Source organism: Brugia malayi (assembly GCF_000002995.4).
Source record: "Brugia malayi strain FR3 genome assembly, contig: Bm_v4_Chr4_scaffold_001, whole genome shotgun sequence".
NCBI lineage: Eukaryota > Metazoa > Nematoda > Chromadorea > Rhabditida > Onchocercidae > Brugia > Brugia malayi.
Window position 1 is genome coordinate 1,367,450 of NW_025062478.1, and position 17,433 is coordinate 1,384,882.

The 17,433-nt window shown below is 25.2% G+C and overlaps 3 protein-coding genes across 4 annotated transcripts; 2 read left to right on the forward strand and 1 right to left on the reverse strand.

Annotated features, from left to right (window-relative positions):
* Positions 1 to 1,817: 1,817 nt before the first annotated feature.
* Positions 1,818 to 8,821, forward strand: Bma-wht-4 (Uncharacterized protein; the record flags this gene model as incomplete). The annotated part of the gene is made up of 19 exons (XM_043081279.1): positions 1,818 to 1,883; positions 2,090 to 2,153; positions 2,430 to 2,555; positions 2,737 to 2,785; positions 2,945 to 3,012; positions 3,410 to 3,531; positions 3,782 to 3,853; positions 4,129 to 4,227; positions 4,450 to 4,616; positions 4,899 to 4,970; positions 5,195 to 5,294; positions 5,657 to 5,772; positions 6,118 to 6,223; positions 6,670 to 6,801; positions 7,046 to 7,141; positions 7,258 to 7,315; positions 7,581 to 7,658; positions 8,016 to 8,225; positions 8,631 to 8,821. 19 exons carry the CDS (start codon positions 1,818 to 1,820, stop codon positions 8,819 to 8,821), a joined length of 1,992 nt encoding a protein of 663 aa, XP_042937213.1.
* A 1,016-nt stretch (positions 8,822 to 9,837) lies between these two features.
* On the forward strand, positions 9,838 to 13,379 carry Bm5610 (Protein kinase domain containing protein; the record flags this gene model as incomplete). Its single annotated transcript, XM_043081280.1, has 7 exons — positions 9,838 to 10,017; positions 10,530 to 10,814; positions 11,259 to 11,402; positions 11,633 to 11,797; positions 12,077 to 12,295; positions 12,500 to 12,667; positions 13,260 to 13,379. 7 exons carry the CDS (start codon positions 9,838 to 9,840, stop codon positions 13,377 to 13,379), a joined length of 1,281 nt encoding a protein of 426 aa, XP_042937214.1.
* A 2,027-nt stretch (positions 13,380 to 15,406) lies between these two features.
* Bm12316 (Nematode cuticle collagen N-terminal domain containing protein) lies at positions 15,407 to 17,433 on the reverse strand (the record flags this gene model as incomplete). Of its 2 annotated transcripts, none has more annotated exons than XM_043081282.1 (6): positions 15,407 to 15,619; positions 15,946 to 16,103; positions 16,174 to 16,404; positions 16,556 to 16,627; positions 16,927 to 17,026; positions 17,419 to 17,433. In XM_043081282.1, the coding sequence occupies 6 exons, from the start codon at positions 17,431 to 17,433 to the stop codon at positions 15,407 to 15,409; spliced, it is 789 nt and encodes a 262-aa protein (XP_042937216.1). The 2 variants fall into 2 exon arrangements, with proteins under 2 accessions (XP_042937216.1, XP_042937215.1); XM_043081281.1 differs by having other exon boundaries at positions 15,898 to 16,103.

Below are 17,433 nucleotides of genomic sequence, written 5' to 3' on the forward strand. Positions count from 1 at the left end.
ACTAAAATAAATATTACTAAATTTGTAAACAAAATACAACTTAAAATTGCTACTAAATTACTAATTAAATACTGCTAAAATTGTTTAATACTAAAATTGTAAACAAAATACTACTTAAAATTGCTACTAAATTACTAAATTAAATATTACTAAATTTGTAAACAAAATACAACTTAAAATTGCTACTAAATTACTGAATTAAATACTGCTAAAATTGTTTAATACTAAAATTGTAAACAAAATACTACTAAATTGTAATTAATTTGAAAATGAAAACAAAAAAAAAAAAAGTTAGAATAATTATTCAGCTTATTCACTTACCTCTCTCTCTATCTATCTTTCCTATCACTTTTGTAAATATGTTACTCTTAATGATAACTTATGAAATTTGCTAAATTGATTGTTTCATTTAATAAATTTTGATTATTTCATTGCTTAATAAATATATTCACGTAATTAGTATTAACTAATTAAAATTTATAGATTAGCATAGATATGATTTAATACTTTAATACCAATTACGCATTCAAAATTGCTTTTTCAACTCATTAATCATTATAAATTATACGTCTATTAATGGTAATAATATAAACTAATTTAAATTTGATAAAATATATAATTAAAAAAAATATTATAAAATATAATATAAAATAAATTAATTTAAATTTGATAAAATACATAATATATAAAATATAATAACAACATAAATTAAGTTAAATTTAACAAAATAAAAAATTTCTAATTTTCTTGTTTTAAATTATCTTATTTTATTTTAAATAAATGATTATTATTAATGATTGAAATATTATAAGCAATTAACAAATAGATTAGTCATACATTGAACACTGAATGCAATCTTATTTCGACGCCTTCTTTGATCACTTGTAGCGTAAACAACGTATGCATAAAAAAAAAAAAAGAAATAAATAAATAAATAAAATAAATAATGGCGAAGAGTTGAACGATAAATAAGTGGTAACTTTTGCTACAATTGATGCGGTTTTAGCCCGACCGTCCGCGGGCGGTTTAAGGATGTGTAAATGGCTTTTAATATTTCATTTAAGCTATTTATGCTTTCATTCAAAAATTATTTTTAATTTCTGCTTTAGAAAAAAAAAAAAAAGAAATCAAATTCTTCATAATAACTGAAATCTGGAAATGTCTAGAAATGTTGAAAGAGAACAGGAATAAAACTTTCCTGAATGATCAAATAAATTCATTTTTCTAAGATAAGAAATATTTATGTTTATTCTCTTACTCAAGCTTACTTTCCTGATCCTGTATTTATTGCAAATCGGAAAAAATCTAGGACGAGAAATTTCTTTCATTGTTCTAGCCTCAATTTATTGCTTACAGCTTCTAAGCCATCTATATTTGTTTTCATAGCTTAATCATTTTACTTTCTATCAATTCAAATTCAAACATGTAAATTGTTTGTAGTGATAGATAGGAAGCAAAAAGTTTTTTCAATTTATTATTAATTTAGTAATCACACAGAGCGGTGCAATCATTTTCTAATTTTTACGAAAGAAATAAGTTCTGTTTATCATACTTTTATTCAATTTATAGTTTATTTTTAAATTTGATGACTATCGACTTCAAATTGATCATCTAAAAAAAGTTCTGAATGATAAATTTGTATTTAAATGAAATTAAATCGAAGCAGTAATTGTACAAGTAAATTTCCTCAACTGAGATCCTTTATTGATAATCATATCAATATCATCATTGTTAGTTTTTGTTTGCAATAAATCTTTTTCATCTTCTAATTACCATCTTTTTTTAATAATTATTTTATAGAAATATAAATCATAAGAATGATCGATTCTATTAGCTCAGATAAAACAAAGAGAGGAAAAACTGAGCGTAAAATTGCAGACGAAGTTCGCCTTTACTTCTTATCAATAAAAATTGAAATTAGTAACAAACTTTTTTATCTTTATTGAACTTTTATCATACATTCAACATAATTAGTTAATTTTAAATTTCTTTACTGACTCATCTTAAACTCTTTTATATCGCTTTTTTTTTTTTTTTTTTGATTTTAATATGAAAGTTACACTTATCTATAGAAACTAAATTAATACAGATCCAGTCACAAAGTGATGGTCAGCACTTGATAAAGGATATATCATCGGAATCCGCAAAGTGGAGTAAGAATTCCGGAAATTTTATCATTTATTAGGATTGATATGATATGACTTTATCGATTGACTTTATGATATGACCTATCACTCTGATATGATATGTTATTTATTAACATTTCGCTGATTAAATTGTCACATCATTTTACTACATTCCATACAATTGACTGAGTATACTGTAATTAGGTTGATTCATTTTATCCATCGGACAGGTATCAGGTAACATGCTGGTAGCATTCTGGTAGCATTCTGATCTAGGTAAGATTTAACTCTCAGTCATTTTAGATAATGAAGGTAAAATTGTCACATGGAGTGATGTTACAGTAAAGGTACCACTTGGCAAGAAATCATTGCTTCAATGTCTCAAAATCGTTCGAGAAACAACAAAGACAAAAACAATACTTAGCAAAGGTGAAATTAACAATTTTTTTTTTTAGTGCTACGAATTTGAAAGTATTTTTGAAAATTCTGGTTAATATTATGAATTTTTTTTTTAATTCCGTAAAAGGACAATTTTTAATTCTAACAAGAATTAAAATTTCGAACATTTAGAAGTGATCATTAACAAATTGTTTCAAAGTTTTTTTTACAGTTTCTGGTTATGCAGTACCCGGTACCACACTTGCAATTATGGGAAGTAGGTACGATTTTTTTTCATTTCGAAAAATGCAAATTTGAATATAAATTAAATAAAAAAATTTTTAGAAGAAATGAATTGAAAAAAAAAAACAAACAATTATGATACTATGAATGAAAATGATAGTACAGGTGATAATGATTATCATTAAGTATAATTACAGTGGAACAGGTAAAACTGTCCTTTTAAATGCACTTACAATGAATGTATCAAGTGATGTTGATGTAAAAGGTAATTGAAAATATTAATTAACTCAAAGATTTTTTTTTTTTTAAATTTTTTTGGAATGACAGAAAGTTTGAATTTGAAATATTAATAAAATAATTTCTTTAAAAAAAAAAAAAATCAGTCTATCTTGGAGTTATTAAAATTTAATCTTTACTACTTAATCTACTAGTAAAATTTAGTCTTCACAAATTAATAAATTCAAAAGTTTATGTAAGCTTATTCAGAAAATTTAATTTCAATGCCAAAAAAAAAAAGAACTAACAATTCCGGAAATATTCTCTTTTTAGCTATCAAAAACTGCAATTTACTTTTCAGTTCTTTCTGTATATTTATACTTGCAAATGTTTCAAAAAATTAAAATAACAATTAAATTTTAAACTTTAAACGTCAAAAAATTAAGGAAAAATATTGGTTAATGGTGAACAGCTATCACCGACCGATATGCATCGTATATCACGGTATGTACATCAAGATGATATATTCATTGGAACTTTAACTGTGCGGGAACAACTTATTTATTCGGTATTGTTTATTTTCATTCATTCAAATAAAATGAATTTACCGGAATAGGAAATGAAATAATCCTGTATGACCTCTGGTATAACAGTTCACAGTTCAGGAAGAATTTCATCCTAAAATGTGAAATTTAAATATAAGAAAATCGATTAACTTTTATGTTACTTATTACAGAAGACAAAGTTAACTTAAAATGATCTTGTTATATCTGTCCTATTTTGTACGATATTCTTTGAATATATTCACAGTAATTCAGGCTGAACTTCAAATGGGTCACAGTGTATCGAAAGTGGATAGGTTAAATCGAGTAGAAGAAGTACTCAAAGAGGTCAATTGAACTTATTCTCATTAATTGATCAGATCTTCATTGTGTTAGCATCAAAATTAATTTATGCATTTCAAGAATTTCACAAATAAATTTAACGAATGAAGTATTTTTGATGCACTGATAATATTAAGTCAAATTTGATCTGAAATCAATTTGGCCAAGTATCATTATGTTACTTGTGTAACTCTTTTAAACTGTCACCTTGTCAACCAAACATTTGATTAAGTTACTCTTTAATATGTCTTTCTTTAGATCTTAAATTTTTTTTTTTGCAGCTCGGCCTAAAAAGATGTGAAACGACGTTAATCGGTGTTACAAATCGACTTAAAGGCATTTCTTGTGGTGAAAGTAAACGTCTTGCATTTGCATGTGAAGTTAGCTCATTCATTCTTGCACTAATTTACTGTCAACTTAACTTAGAGTTGAAATTTAAAATGATCTAAATTATAAGAATATATTCTTACATATAAATGTAAAGGACGACGAAAAGTTCATTTTGTTGAAATTCAATTATTTGGCTGCAGATGAGCTAAGAGTACGGTAATAGAAGTAATATTGAAATAGTTAGATAATAGTTTCGTCAAAGATAATTTTAGATTCTCACTGATCCACTCATTTTATTTTGCGATGAGCCAACATCTGGTTTGGATTCATTTATGGCAGTACAAGTTGTGCATTGCTTAAAAGTTATGGCCAAAAAAGGAAAGACAATAATTACGACAATTCATCAACCATCCAGTCAAGTATTCAATATGTTTGACAAGTTTGTCAAACAATTTATCAGTTTACTATTTTCTAATGAAAAATTTCAACAAATTTCATAGTTGCATTCTAAAAACTTTAAAAAAAAAAAAAAAAAAAACCTTAAATGTTATTTAAACTTAAACTTTTTATTTAAATAACTATTTACACTGATAACAGGAAAATGCAAAAATATTTAGATTACTTAAGGATTGTAAAATTATGTCACATTTAATCTTTGTCAACTGAATGTGACAAGTTAATCAATTAATAGATCATAAAGTTTAGCACTACAAAATTTCAGTGTATGTTTTATGTCAATGGGCAAAGTTATGTATTTTGGTCCAATTATTGAAGTGTGCAACTTCTTCAAAAAGTTTTGTTCCAACTCTTTCTGTTATCAAACTATCTTATCAGTCCTTTTTTTTAAAGATAACTTTACTACTTCTTATTCTAAAGAGAGGAAAAAAACTGATTAATATTTTTCTTTTGTATTAGCTAAAATCGATATTTATCCAATTTCTGAATGGAGAATAATTATTTTTGAGACAATATCAGTATGTCAAATGACGTGGAAAATTTTTTTTTTTGCTAGTTTAGCATAGGATACGCTTGTCCTGAAACGTATAATCCAGCGGATCATATTATTAAAACGTTGTCCGTCACGCAAGATGAACAGGAAAGCCAAGCGAGACTGGACGTAAGTGCTATTAATGTCATTTAGATAAATTTTAACAAGTTTCAATTTAATTAAGGTTGAATTTATAAAACTAATAAACTGCAAAATTGACGAAGGTAAATTTTTTTTTTTTTATAAAGTTTCTTGTAAATAATTTTTTTTGGACTAATTTTCTTTTTTTGTTTTTTGTTTTCTGAAATGTTAAATGAAAATAAATAACTCTGACTCAGCAAATATACTCTTAAATTTGATATTCATTCAGTTTCAATTTGACTTTAAAACTTTACATACTGCAACTGATCAAGAAATACGTAAAACAATAAAGAATTGCAGAAATACATTTGAGTTAGTTTGAAAAAAATATTTTCACAACAAATTTGTAGAAAATTCGAACTGAATTTGAAAATTCAACTTTTGGTGCGACGTTGTATAGAAAGTCGCATGGTGAAGGACTGTCGCAAGAGATGGTCGGAAATAAAGATTTAAAAACGAGAAAAATGTGAGTTTGTTAATGAGAATATTCTCACTGAATAAGAAAGGCGACAATTATTCCTGAATATTGGTATCTTCCGGTTATCCTGAATATTAGTTCGTCTCGAATATCCTGAACATTATTCCTGAATAATGATCCTTGCATGAATTTCATGTAATAATGGAATTGATAAAAACGATATCTATAACAATAAATTCATTTTTTTAATTATTAAATTTGATCATATTATATCAAAATCAAAAGTTATTTCCTAATGTAACTTTTTAATTGAATTGTTTTTTAATTTAAATACTTCGTTGTTTACATATTTATTAATGCATTAAGCTTTTCAGACTAAGTGCAAAATTTAAGGTACGCAGTTTCATTTTTATCTCAATTCCGAATTCTTGTGAGGCGTTCATTTCTAACAACAATGCGAGATCCATTACTGCTAAAAGTGAAATTCATTCAAGTTATCGTAAGTTTAGTAATTTCAAAAAATTGAAAAAGACACATCCGGGAAACCGGATGAAGGCAAAGTGTGCTAATAATTCAATTCAACATGCATATTTGATATATTCTGAAAGATTGAAACGTTTATGTTTACGTGATCAGAATAAGATGACTTCAAATATATGTTGTAGAAGACTGAAACGTTTATGTTTACGTGATCAGAATAAGTTGACTTCAAATATATGTTGTAGAAGACTGAAACGTTTATGTTTACGTGATCAGAATAAGTTGACTTCAAATATATGTTGTAGAAGACTGAAACGTTTATGTTTACGTCATCAGAATAGGATGAGTTCAAATATATATTGTAAATGACTGAAACGTCAAATATACCTACATCACTTATCATCATTTTTTTTTTTTTTTCACAAAATTTGATTGAGCATTTTTTGAAATCGTTAAAAATTAAAGGTCACTGCATTAGTGATAGGAATGGTAAATTTTCAAACACAATTAACTGGTCCAACAATAATAAATCTAGAAGGTTTACTGTATAATACCGTACGTGACATGAACTTCATTTTCCTCTTTCCATCTGTTAATGTTAGTTTTTTCTATCTTTTTTTTTTCATTTCTACCCAAAAAAAAAAAAAAGTTTCCTACTAGTATTTAATTAATATTTTTGTTGCTATTATTTTTAAATAATTTAAAAATAGCATCAATTTCTACCGTATCCATCTCTGTTCACTTAAACTATTTGTTAGCTTTTATAAGAAAAAAATTATTCATCAAAAAAAAGGAAAATCTCATCACACTTTGAAAACTATGATATTAATTTATAATACAGGTGATCACGTCTGAATTGCCAATATTTTTACGTGAACATTGCTGTTCAAGAATTTATAGCGCTCCTGCTTATTATCTGGCAAAATCAATTGCTGAAGTTATATTTTTTTGAAATTTAAATTTCAACTGCTCAGAAAATTTCAATTCGCAAAAAAAAAAAATTATAGTTTTATTGATTAAAATTGAAATTTTCATAAATTTTAACAATTTCAGCTTCCAGAATATATCATACTTCCATTTTGCTATGCAGCTATTGTCTATTTCATGAGCGGTAAGTGACAAATTTCCATTAAAAAGTTATTTTTTCGAATTAATGAGCTAAGAAAAATTCTTCTATCCTATGAGGGAGAGATTATTTAGGTTTAATATTAATTGTCTTGCAATTATTTGTAATTATAACATTAATTGTCTTGTAATCAAAAATAATAAAATAAACTTTAAAAATCAATGAAAGTAATTTGTCATAATTATAAATTTATAATGATACTATTAGGCTTCATTTCAAAGTTTAATTTCAAATTCATTTTAATTTATAGGACTCTATTTAGCAGTAAAAGCATTTATCATCTATTGCACAATAACTATTGTACTGACAAATTTAGCAATTTCAATTGGTAAATTACTTGTTAAAATTTTCCCATTTTAATGCATTTTGTTTTTACTTTTAAGCACTTTTGAAATTGTGTCTTGAATTGTTTTCAAAAATGAAATTTTTGAATATTTTCAATAAAATTTATAACATTTTTTTATTGTTAGATTTATCATTTAGCACAGTAATTCAAATTTGTTTTTACGAAAACAAAAAAAAAAAAAAAAAAAAGAAACATACCATAATTAATTTCTTTTTCACAGCTAAATTAAAAAAATGCGAATAATCAAATTAATTCATAAATATTTCAAATTCCAAAATTCCATATTTTAAATTTGGAAGCATTTTACTCCAGCGCGACAATTGCGCATCAACTTTTCAGCATATGCTGGTGCTTGTATTTTTGGTGAAGATAGCTTAGCTCTTACCTATATGCCCTGTTTCATTTTGCCAAATTTGGTATTTGGTGGTTTTTACATTAGTTTTCATTCCATTCCTATTTATTATCGATTCATTTCATACATTTCTTGGTTTCGATTTGGTTTTGAAGCATTTCAACTGAATCAATGGCTTAATTACAAAATGATACCTGGTAAACTACCATTAATTAAAAAAAAATTTGAAATGATTATCAGCAAATAAATTCCTTCTTATCTCTTTAAAATTATTTATCAGTTCTGTAGAATTATCTTTCACTTTTTTTTTTGTTTGTTTTTTTGTTTATCTTCCTAATGTTAATATACTAACAAAAATTGTAGTTTAAATTTATTCTTCTTCCTAAATAAATATTTGTTAATTTTTGTAGGTTAATGATAAATTCCCTTCATTTTGTTTTTGTTTTTTATTTTTTCCTAATAATTAGCATTTCAAATGATAAATTAGCATTCTAAATTATTAACTTAACATTTAGATATTTTTGAAATTGTTCATTACTGATTTTAGTTAATGAATTTAAATGTAACTGCAGATATCCTGAAAATCTTTGATTACTTTTCAGGATGTGAAGATGGTGCAACAGAGGTAAATTATTGCCCAGCATTTTCGGGAAAAGGTGTACTGATACGACGAGGAATGAGCACTTCACAGATTGTTATTTTTATCAATTTAATTATTCTATTTGTAATGTTAATTGGTTTTCGAATTATTGGTTTGGTGGCATTATTTCTAAGAGTTCGATTAACTAAATAATTTAATAATTTATCTATCTTACATTGTTCAATTTGCGATTTACATTAAATGAAATAATTAAAATCTTTCGAATTGAATTTTTCGTTTTTTTTTTTTTTTTTTTTTTTTAATGAGAAGTTTTTTATAATATAATAAAATTGGAACATATTAGTAAATTTATACAAATAAAAATTCTAAACAAATTTAAATTCACATAAAGTAAACAAAAAAAAAGTATTATATGAAATATAAAATTTACGTCGAAGCAATCACAGTGAACTTTTCTTGCTTCATCTATCAACAAAAATCTGTGATATTTGTCTCGAAAATTCCTGAGTATTACTTTACATGCTACCTTTAATATAATCATGATAAAAAATTTCAATAAAAGAAAATCAATTATTCATGAATAAGTTAAACAGAATAATTTAACACTTAATTCTGAACTCATTTTTCTAAAATATAAAATTTCTGATTCTGGTCTTCCTTTTTTTTTCCAAGAAAAAAATATTTTTCAGTTTTCTGAAGTAAAAAAGAAAAATTCTCATTTAATTATAAAGAGTTTTTGAAATGCATAATTGTATGGAAACAAGGAGAATTTTCATAAAAATTTTTATTACATGCAAATGACAATATGCAGTAGAAAGATGCATATTAATAAATTTATACAAATATAAAATTCTAAATAAATTTAAATTCACATAAAGTAAACAAAAAAAAAAAGAATATTATATGAAATATAAATATTATTGCAAGTATTTTGTTAATAACATATAAATAGATCATTTTTGGGTAAAAATTTCATTCTTCATTCTTCATAATCGTTGAGGTATTGAATTGGTGGTGGTACTATAAGGTTAATTGGTTTGGTTTACAGTGAATGTTTATAAAATTTAATCATTTTTTTTTTTTTTTTGAAATTATTAATGTGCAATTAAAAATTGGTATATAATAAATGAAAGGAAATTATTGCATCTTTTTATCAATATTTATCTGATAATGAAAATGATAGCAATAATTAATTAAGGTAAGGTATTATGGTTGATAAAACGTTAGCAGATGAACAGTACTACCATGGATTGCTACCACGTGAAGATATTAAAATGATGTTACGTAACAATGGAGAATTTATTGTTCGAACAACGGAACCTGTTCCTGGACAACCACGTGCTTTTGTTATATCCGTTATGGTAGCAGAAGAAAAAGAAGAACTCGGAGTATGAATTTAGATCACTTTTTCTATACTACCTTAGGTATTTGTCTACCTCAGGTGTTTTTTTTTTTTTTGGAACCCTTTAAAAATGTTTCTTAAAAAGTAGAATTGTAAAGACTTTTAATTTAGATTTTTAAATTAATTTAAATCACATTTTATTCCATCTTTAACTTCTTTTAAAATCTATCGTTTCAAATAACACAATTCTCATAATCTAGCAAGAATTATTTGATTGATATATGGAAAAATCAAGTTTCTTACAAATTTCATTTTAAATATTCAAAAGGATTTGAAATATTCTTGCGATAATTTGAACATAAAATAATTGTTAGATAGAGCGATAAGTGATATTAAGTTTAAATTAATCAATTTTTTTTTTTGTTTGATTAAAATTTCATTTTGATGGAAATTAACTAATCAATTTTAAGTTTATTTTGTTATTTTTAATACCACAAAAATTTTTATTTAAAAATTGATATAATAAAGTAAGAAAAAAAAATTTTTTTTTAAATTTAGATTAAACATTATGTAATACAACGTACACCAAATGGTAAATACACAATTGAGAAATATGGTTTTGATAGTGTGCCTGAAATGATAAATTTTCATCTAAATAAACATGAAAGTTTGGTAAAAAATGCTGAAGTATTCCTGACAACACCTATACTTCGTCAAACCTGGGAATTACATCATGAAGATGTTGAGCCGACAAAGAAATTAGGCGAAGGAGCTTTTGGTGAGGTACATCTGGGACGTTTACGACTTCGAAATGGTCGTAAAGTTGATGTTGCTATTAAACTGGTAAACTGATTTTTTTTTTCACTTTATGAAATTATCTTCTAACTGATAATATTGTAGCTTTTTTTTTTTTTTTTTATTTTTAATATTTGTTAGATAGAAATTATCACACATGGTAATCTTATTATACTATCACTTAATGATAATTTGCTATTTTAATTAGCTATTTTAATCCATTTTAATCAGTAAATAAATTTCTATTTAAATTAATGATAATTTTCTATTTTAATTAGTTATTTTAATTAATGATAATTTTTTATTTTAATTAGCTATTTTAATCTACTTTAATTAGTGAATAAATTTCTATTTTAATCTATTTTAATTAATGATAATTTTATATTTTAATTAGCTATTTTAATCTATTTTAATTAGTAAATAAATTTCTATTTTAATCTATTTTAATTAATGATAATTTTCTATTTTAATTAGTACTTTTCTATTTTGTAGGCTAAGCTAGAAGCGCTTACAAAAGAGCAAATTAAGGAAATTATGAAAGAAGCTCGTTTGCATAGAACATTTGATCATCCAAATGTATGCAAATGTTATGGAGTAGCTGCTGGCCAGGAACCATTAATGATTGTTATGGAATTGGTTAGTTTAAAAATTGATAAATTTTATCTTCATTAAATTTCAAAAAAAAAATAATAATAATTAAACCAATTTTGAATTTAAAATCATGAAAATGTTAGGTTTTAAATATTTAACAGATTCTGAAATTTTTTTCATTATAATAAAGCAAAATTGAACATTTTTTACATTTAATTTAAATTTATAAAAACAAAATTTTTATATCTGATTATTAAATTAGTAATTTATTTTAGGCAAATAAAGGAGCATTAGATTCTTATTTACAAAAAAATCATGTTTCTGTAGAGCAAAAAATGGATATGTGCTTAGGTGCATCATGGGGACTTGAATATCTTCATGCTAAACCTGTTTTGCATCGTGATATTGCTGCACGAAATTGTCTCTTTGGTGATAATAAGGTATTTGAAATTAATTTTAACAAATTAAAAAATAGAGTACAACTTTTTTTTTTTTTATAAAATATAAAATTTTATTCTTAGTTTATGAAAAAATATAACAAAATACAGAGTAAATATTTGACTAACTTTCAAATTTGTTAAGCTAATTTTGCATTAAAAAAATTAATATTATATTAGAGATTGTTACAATAGAATGATAAAATGTTTTATTTTTATTAATTTAAAAAAAAAAATAATAATAATTAAAATTAATAAATATTCTAGAGTTATTAATTGTAGATAAAAATAAGTGATTTTGGATTAACACGTGAAGGTACTGTATATCAAATGGATCCTCGAAAACGTGTACCAATTAGATGGCTTGCACCGGAAACATTACGTACAGCTATGTATACCCAAAAAACGGATGTATTCAGTTATGGCATTATGTGTTGGGAAATTTTTGCAAATGGTCAGGAACCGTATCCTGGTTTTACTGTAGCTGAGGTTAACGTTCGGGTACTACTTTTTTCATTATTCAATTCTTTTTGGTTTTTTTGGTTTTTTTTTTTTTTTTCACAAATATTACTTAATGAATAGTAATGAAGAATAAATAATAAATGAATTCTGAAATAGAAATAAATCAAAGAAATGATTTTATGATAATCTTATTGAAATTATGATATTTAGTATTAAGATATTTGAAAAGAAAAATTTTTTTAGGTTAAAGAAGGTTATCGAATGCCATTACCTGAATGTGTACCAGCACAAATGCGTCGTCTTATAGAAGTTAAATGTTGGTCAGATAATCCAAATGATCGATGGTCAATGGCTGAAATTTCGAAAAATCTTCAACGAATCACAGGCACACCTCGTCCTAACTTTACAATGGTTAGTTTAAAATGAATTAAAAATTTTAAAGATTAAAAGTGCAATTCTTAGCAATTGATTATTAAATGATAAAATAATTTTATTTGTTGTTTTGGAATAGAAAATATTTAAATGTTAAAATGTTAATTATATTTTTTAGATTAGACAAAGTAAAAGAATTGATAGGATGGTAAACTTATAGGATAGATAGTAATAAAGTAAGTCATCACATTCAGAATATTTAATATATCGAAATATTCTAATTTATTAAATTAAATCGAAGTATTCTAATTTTAATTTGATCATATCGAAGTATTCTAATTTATTAAAAAAAAAAAAAGAAAAAAATCATTCTAATTTTTTACTTCTCTTTCACATATCTGTTATTTGATTTAAATTAGAAGCCAAATAGTCTAAAAAATCTTTTCAATTTATATTTGATGGCAATAATCTGATTGTAGTGATAATAGTACTAATAAAATTAGTCTTTGATAATAATTTTAAAGGTAACATTAAGAAGTGAAGGTATGGTGATGCAAATGTTAACCATAATCAAACTGTTAATTAAAATATTTCCTGTTTCTACAAAATCCCATTCCTTATTTTTTAATAGCAACAACCGGATGAACCAGTACAACCAGTGCAACCAGAAGGTGGTGAAAAGAAGAAAAAAAGTATGATGAAGTCGAAAGTAAGGAAAAGTAAGCATAGAAGTGCGAAACACAAAGATTAAAGTATTTCAAGATAAATGATAAAATTTGAAATGAACTTATGTAGTGTATTTGTCTATTGCAAATGCATGCAACCTTTAATTACTGCAAATGCATTAACTGCATGTGATAAAGGTTTGCTGTGCAACTTATAATTAATATATTTAAATAAAATTAAATTATATTTAAAATACAAGAAGAGAGAGAGAGACATATTTCAAATAAAAATTAAAATATATTTAAAATAAAAGGAGAGAGTGAGACATATTTCAAATAAAAATTAAAATATATTTAAAATACAAGGAGATAAAGAAAGACATATTTTAAATAAAAATTAAAATATCTTTAAAATAAAAGGAGAGAGAGACATATTTTAAATAAAAATTAAAATATCTTTAAAATAAAAGGAGAGAGAGAGACACACATAAACATTTCATTACTTAAACATACTCAATAAAAAATATTTTTTGATTTCTTCTCTTTCAATTATTATTTTGAAGTTAGAAAATATACAATGTTACTTTAAAAAATGAAATGTAAGAGTTTATTATTTTTTTTGCTATTAATTTCATTTTATCCTAAAATAAAAACAATTATTATATGTTGGAAGAAAGTTTTAAAGAAAAAAAAAGTAATATTTAATAGAAACATTTAATGAGTAATGTTTAAAAATAATGTTCTAACATTCCATATTATCAAAAAAAAAGTAATTTTTAAATTCCTTTTCTGATTTTCTGATTTTACATTTTGATCACATTTTAAATTCCTTTTCTGATTTCTGATATTATAGCAAATGATTGTCTAAGTATTAGCATCAATCTTATAAAAATTTTGAGTTCCATTCTTGACCATTTGATACATCTAAATATTATTTCAAATTTTGTTACATCATTTATCCATTGATTTAACTTTAAAAAAAAAAAAAAAAAAATGAAACAACAATAATAATTTATGCCCATTTTCGAAATTGGTGGAAATGTCTTTCATTTTTAATTCATTTCAGTTTGTTTCAAGTAGTTTCATTTTTTTTTTTTTTTTGTTTTTACTTTTTGCTTTATTTTGCACCAAATTATGTTAAAATTAATTTGATTACATTAATTTCAAAATATTTTATGCATTGCTAAAATTTGAATGCTAAAAAATTTTCAAAGCTATTAGCATTTCGAGCATTTTCATTAATTCAAATTGATAATAAACAAAATGGAACAAAACACCATTTAGTCTAATTATTTTGCTATTATCTTTTACTTTTTCATTAAAATTAATCTTAACTTTTTCGTCTTGTCTAAGCCCAGTCATTATTAACTTTTTCGCCTTGTCTAAGCCCAGTCATTATTAACTTTTTCGCCTTGTCTAAGCCTAGTCATTATTAACTTTTTCGTCTTGTCTAAGCTCAGTCATTATTAACTTTTTCGCCTTGTCTAAGCTCAGTCATTATTAACTTTTTCGTCTTGTCTAAGCCCAATAATTCTTAACTTTTTCGTCTTGTCTAAGCTCAGTCATTATTAACTTTTTCGTCTTGTCCAAGCCCAATCCCAATTATTTGTCCTTTCTCCCAGAAATACTGACAGTAATGCTATTTTTTCGTTATTAAAAGCCTAGAAATTTCATATAGAATAGCAGCAAAATAATTCAACATTTGACAGCTGCTAACCAATATTATTACTTACTTCCATTACTACTTACTTCTAACTCATATGGCCAAAGACTAGGACATACAATGTGTCCTCTTTCTAGTCATATTTTTCTTCTCTTTATTGTCATCCATAAACTTTTATTTTATATTTACAATGCAAAATAATTATTCATTATGCAAATGATAAATCGTTACACATTTACAATGATAATAACAATAATATAATTAAGAAAATAAGCTAATGCAAATCTATAAAATGTCAACAAAGATACAATACGAGAGAGAGAGAGAAGGAGAGAGGGGGAGAGGGAGAGAGAGAGAGATATTTTTATCTTATCAAAAGTAGTGGACAAAAGTGCTATTTCAGCTTATCATAACAGAATTCAAAATTATACTTTCATTAATACGGAATGATTAGTGAACTGATTGATTTGATACAATTCTCCATTGTTCGATCCATTCAGAGAGACGTTTCAATTGTCTTTCAGTGATCAGTCGTCTCGTTTCATTCCTCTTTTTGTTATCATTTTCACCTTTATAATAAATCTGTCCATGTTTCGTAAGCGGATTTATGAGAATATTTTCCGGTTTCTCTGACTTTTCCGTTTCCGGATTCGATATGACAACCTGTAATTCTGAATGATACCTAAAAACTGGTTGGGACATGAGAAAAGCATAGACAAATGTACTGTGATATTACTACTAAGATTTCCTTCCATTCCAGACTGCAATTGATAATATAGTAATATGTGTTAATGATTGTTAGTGCATTTACTTTAATTCGAGAATTTCAGGTGACAAACAGAAGTTTAGAAGTTGTTGACATTTTTATTTAGTATCAAATTGTGATTTTTTAATGTATGTGCTTTTTGTTTTTGTAGTTATAGATTAGAAATTTTACTCACCTGACCATGTTTCTCAAATTGATTTTGAATTTTTTCTTTATCTAGTACCTTTGGTGAATTTTGATATCTTGATTCATCTGTCATGCCAAGCTCATTTGATGGAGTTGTTTTTTCGGACAAACCTGATGATAATTCCGGTTTCGTATATTTTGATACAATGTAATTTTTTCCTGATCGACCTGGTAATCCAGGTTTTCCAGTAGCTCCTAAAAATTTCTTTGATTTCTATGTAGATATGAAGTTTGCTATAAAATGAGAAAATATTCCATGATATACCAGGAGCTCCACATTCTCCCATTGGACCAGGTAAACCAGGTAGACCAGGTTGTCCATTTTTTCCAGGAATTCCTGGTAATCCAGGACGGCCAGTTTTGCCTGGCATACCAGTGTTTCCTGGTAGTCCTGGTGGTCCAGGAGGGCATAATATGCAATCTTCTTCATCACTAATGTCATCCAGGAAAAATCCCGGTATTCCTGGCTTACCATCTACACCATTTTCACCGTTTTCTGAAAATTATATACTTTGAGTATTGAAATTAATATTTAAATTAAATCCAGATATTATCAGTGGAAATGAAAAGGATGAAAAAAAAACAAATCCATTTTTAAGCTTCATTTCCATTCAATGCTCTGCTCGCATTTCTTTATAAAATCTTGCCTCCATCAACACCTGGTTCGCCAGGTGGTCCTCTTGGTCCTTCTGGACATCGAATCATTTCCTTAGCACAATCTTTAATTAATGAAAATGTATTCCACATTATTAATTTATATATATATATAATGATACTTAATAATCAATTTTCTTATATTCCCTTCCATTCCTTTTAGATTTATAATTGTCAAAGATATTAAATATTGCAAATTCTAACTATCAATTTTCTATTCATCTTCTAATGATGCCAAACAAATCAATATTTAAATCCTTCAGATGGATATATTTGTAATTGAGCTATTCTTGAACTATTTTCATCATAATTAAATCAATTAATGAAATATCATCTGATGCTGATTAGTTGTGAGAAAACTTACTGCATCGTTCAGCTTTAAAATAATTTGATCTTCGCATCCTGCTGAAAGGCATTTTGCTTTGAAAGTTCATCATATCATTCCAAGTACCATTCACATCATACTGCAATGCAAATACATGTCAAATTTGCTCGATGTGATGTTTTATGATATGATATGATAAGGTGAGCATTTCGTTGTGATATGATATGATGCGGTAAGCACTTCAATATGATATGATATGATATGATATGATATAATGTGATGTGTTATGATATGGTATATGTCAGACTTGCAGCCAAGAACTGATTCTCAACAACTCAATGAATAGATGAAAAACATGAATTTCAATTAGGTTTATTATTAAGTAAAATTTTACTTTAAAAAGCATTAAATTAATTAATTATTTAAGCCATTCAATGTTTGTTTTTGCTTTTTTTTTTTTTTTTTTTTTTGCATAAAATCAAATGAAATCTTTACTCTCTAGTAATTTTTACTAAACAATAGATGGAATACCTTAAAATGTTCCAT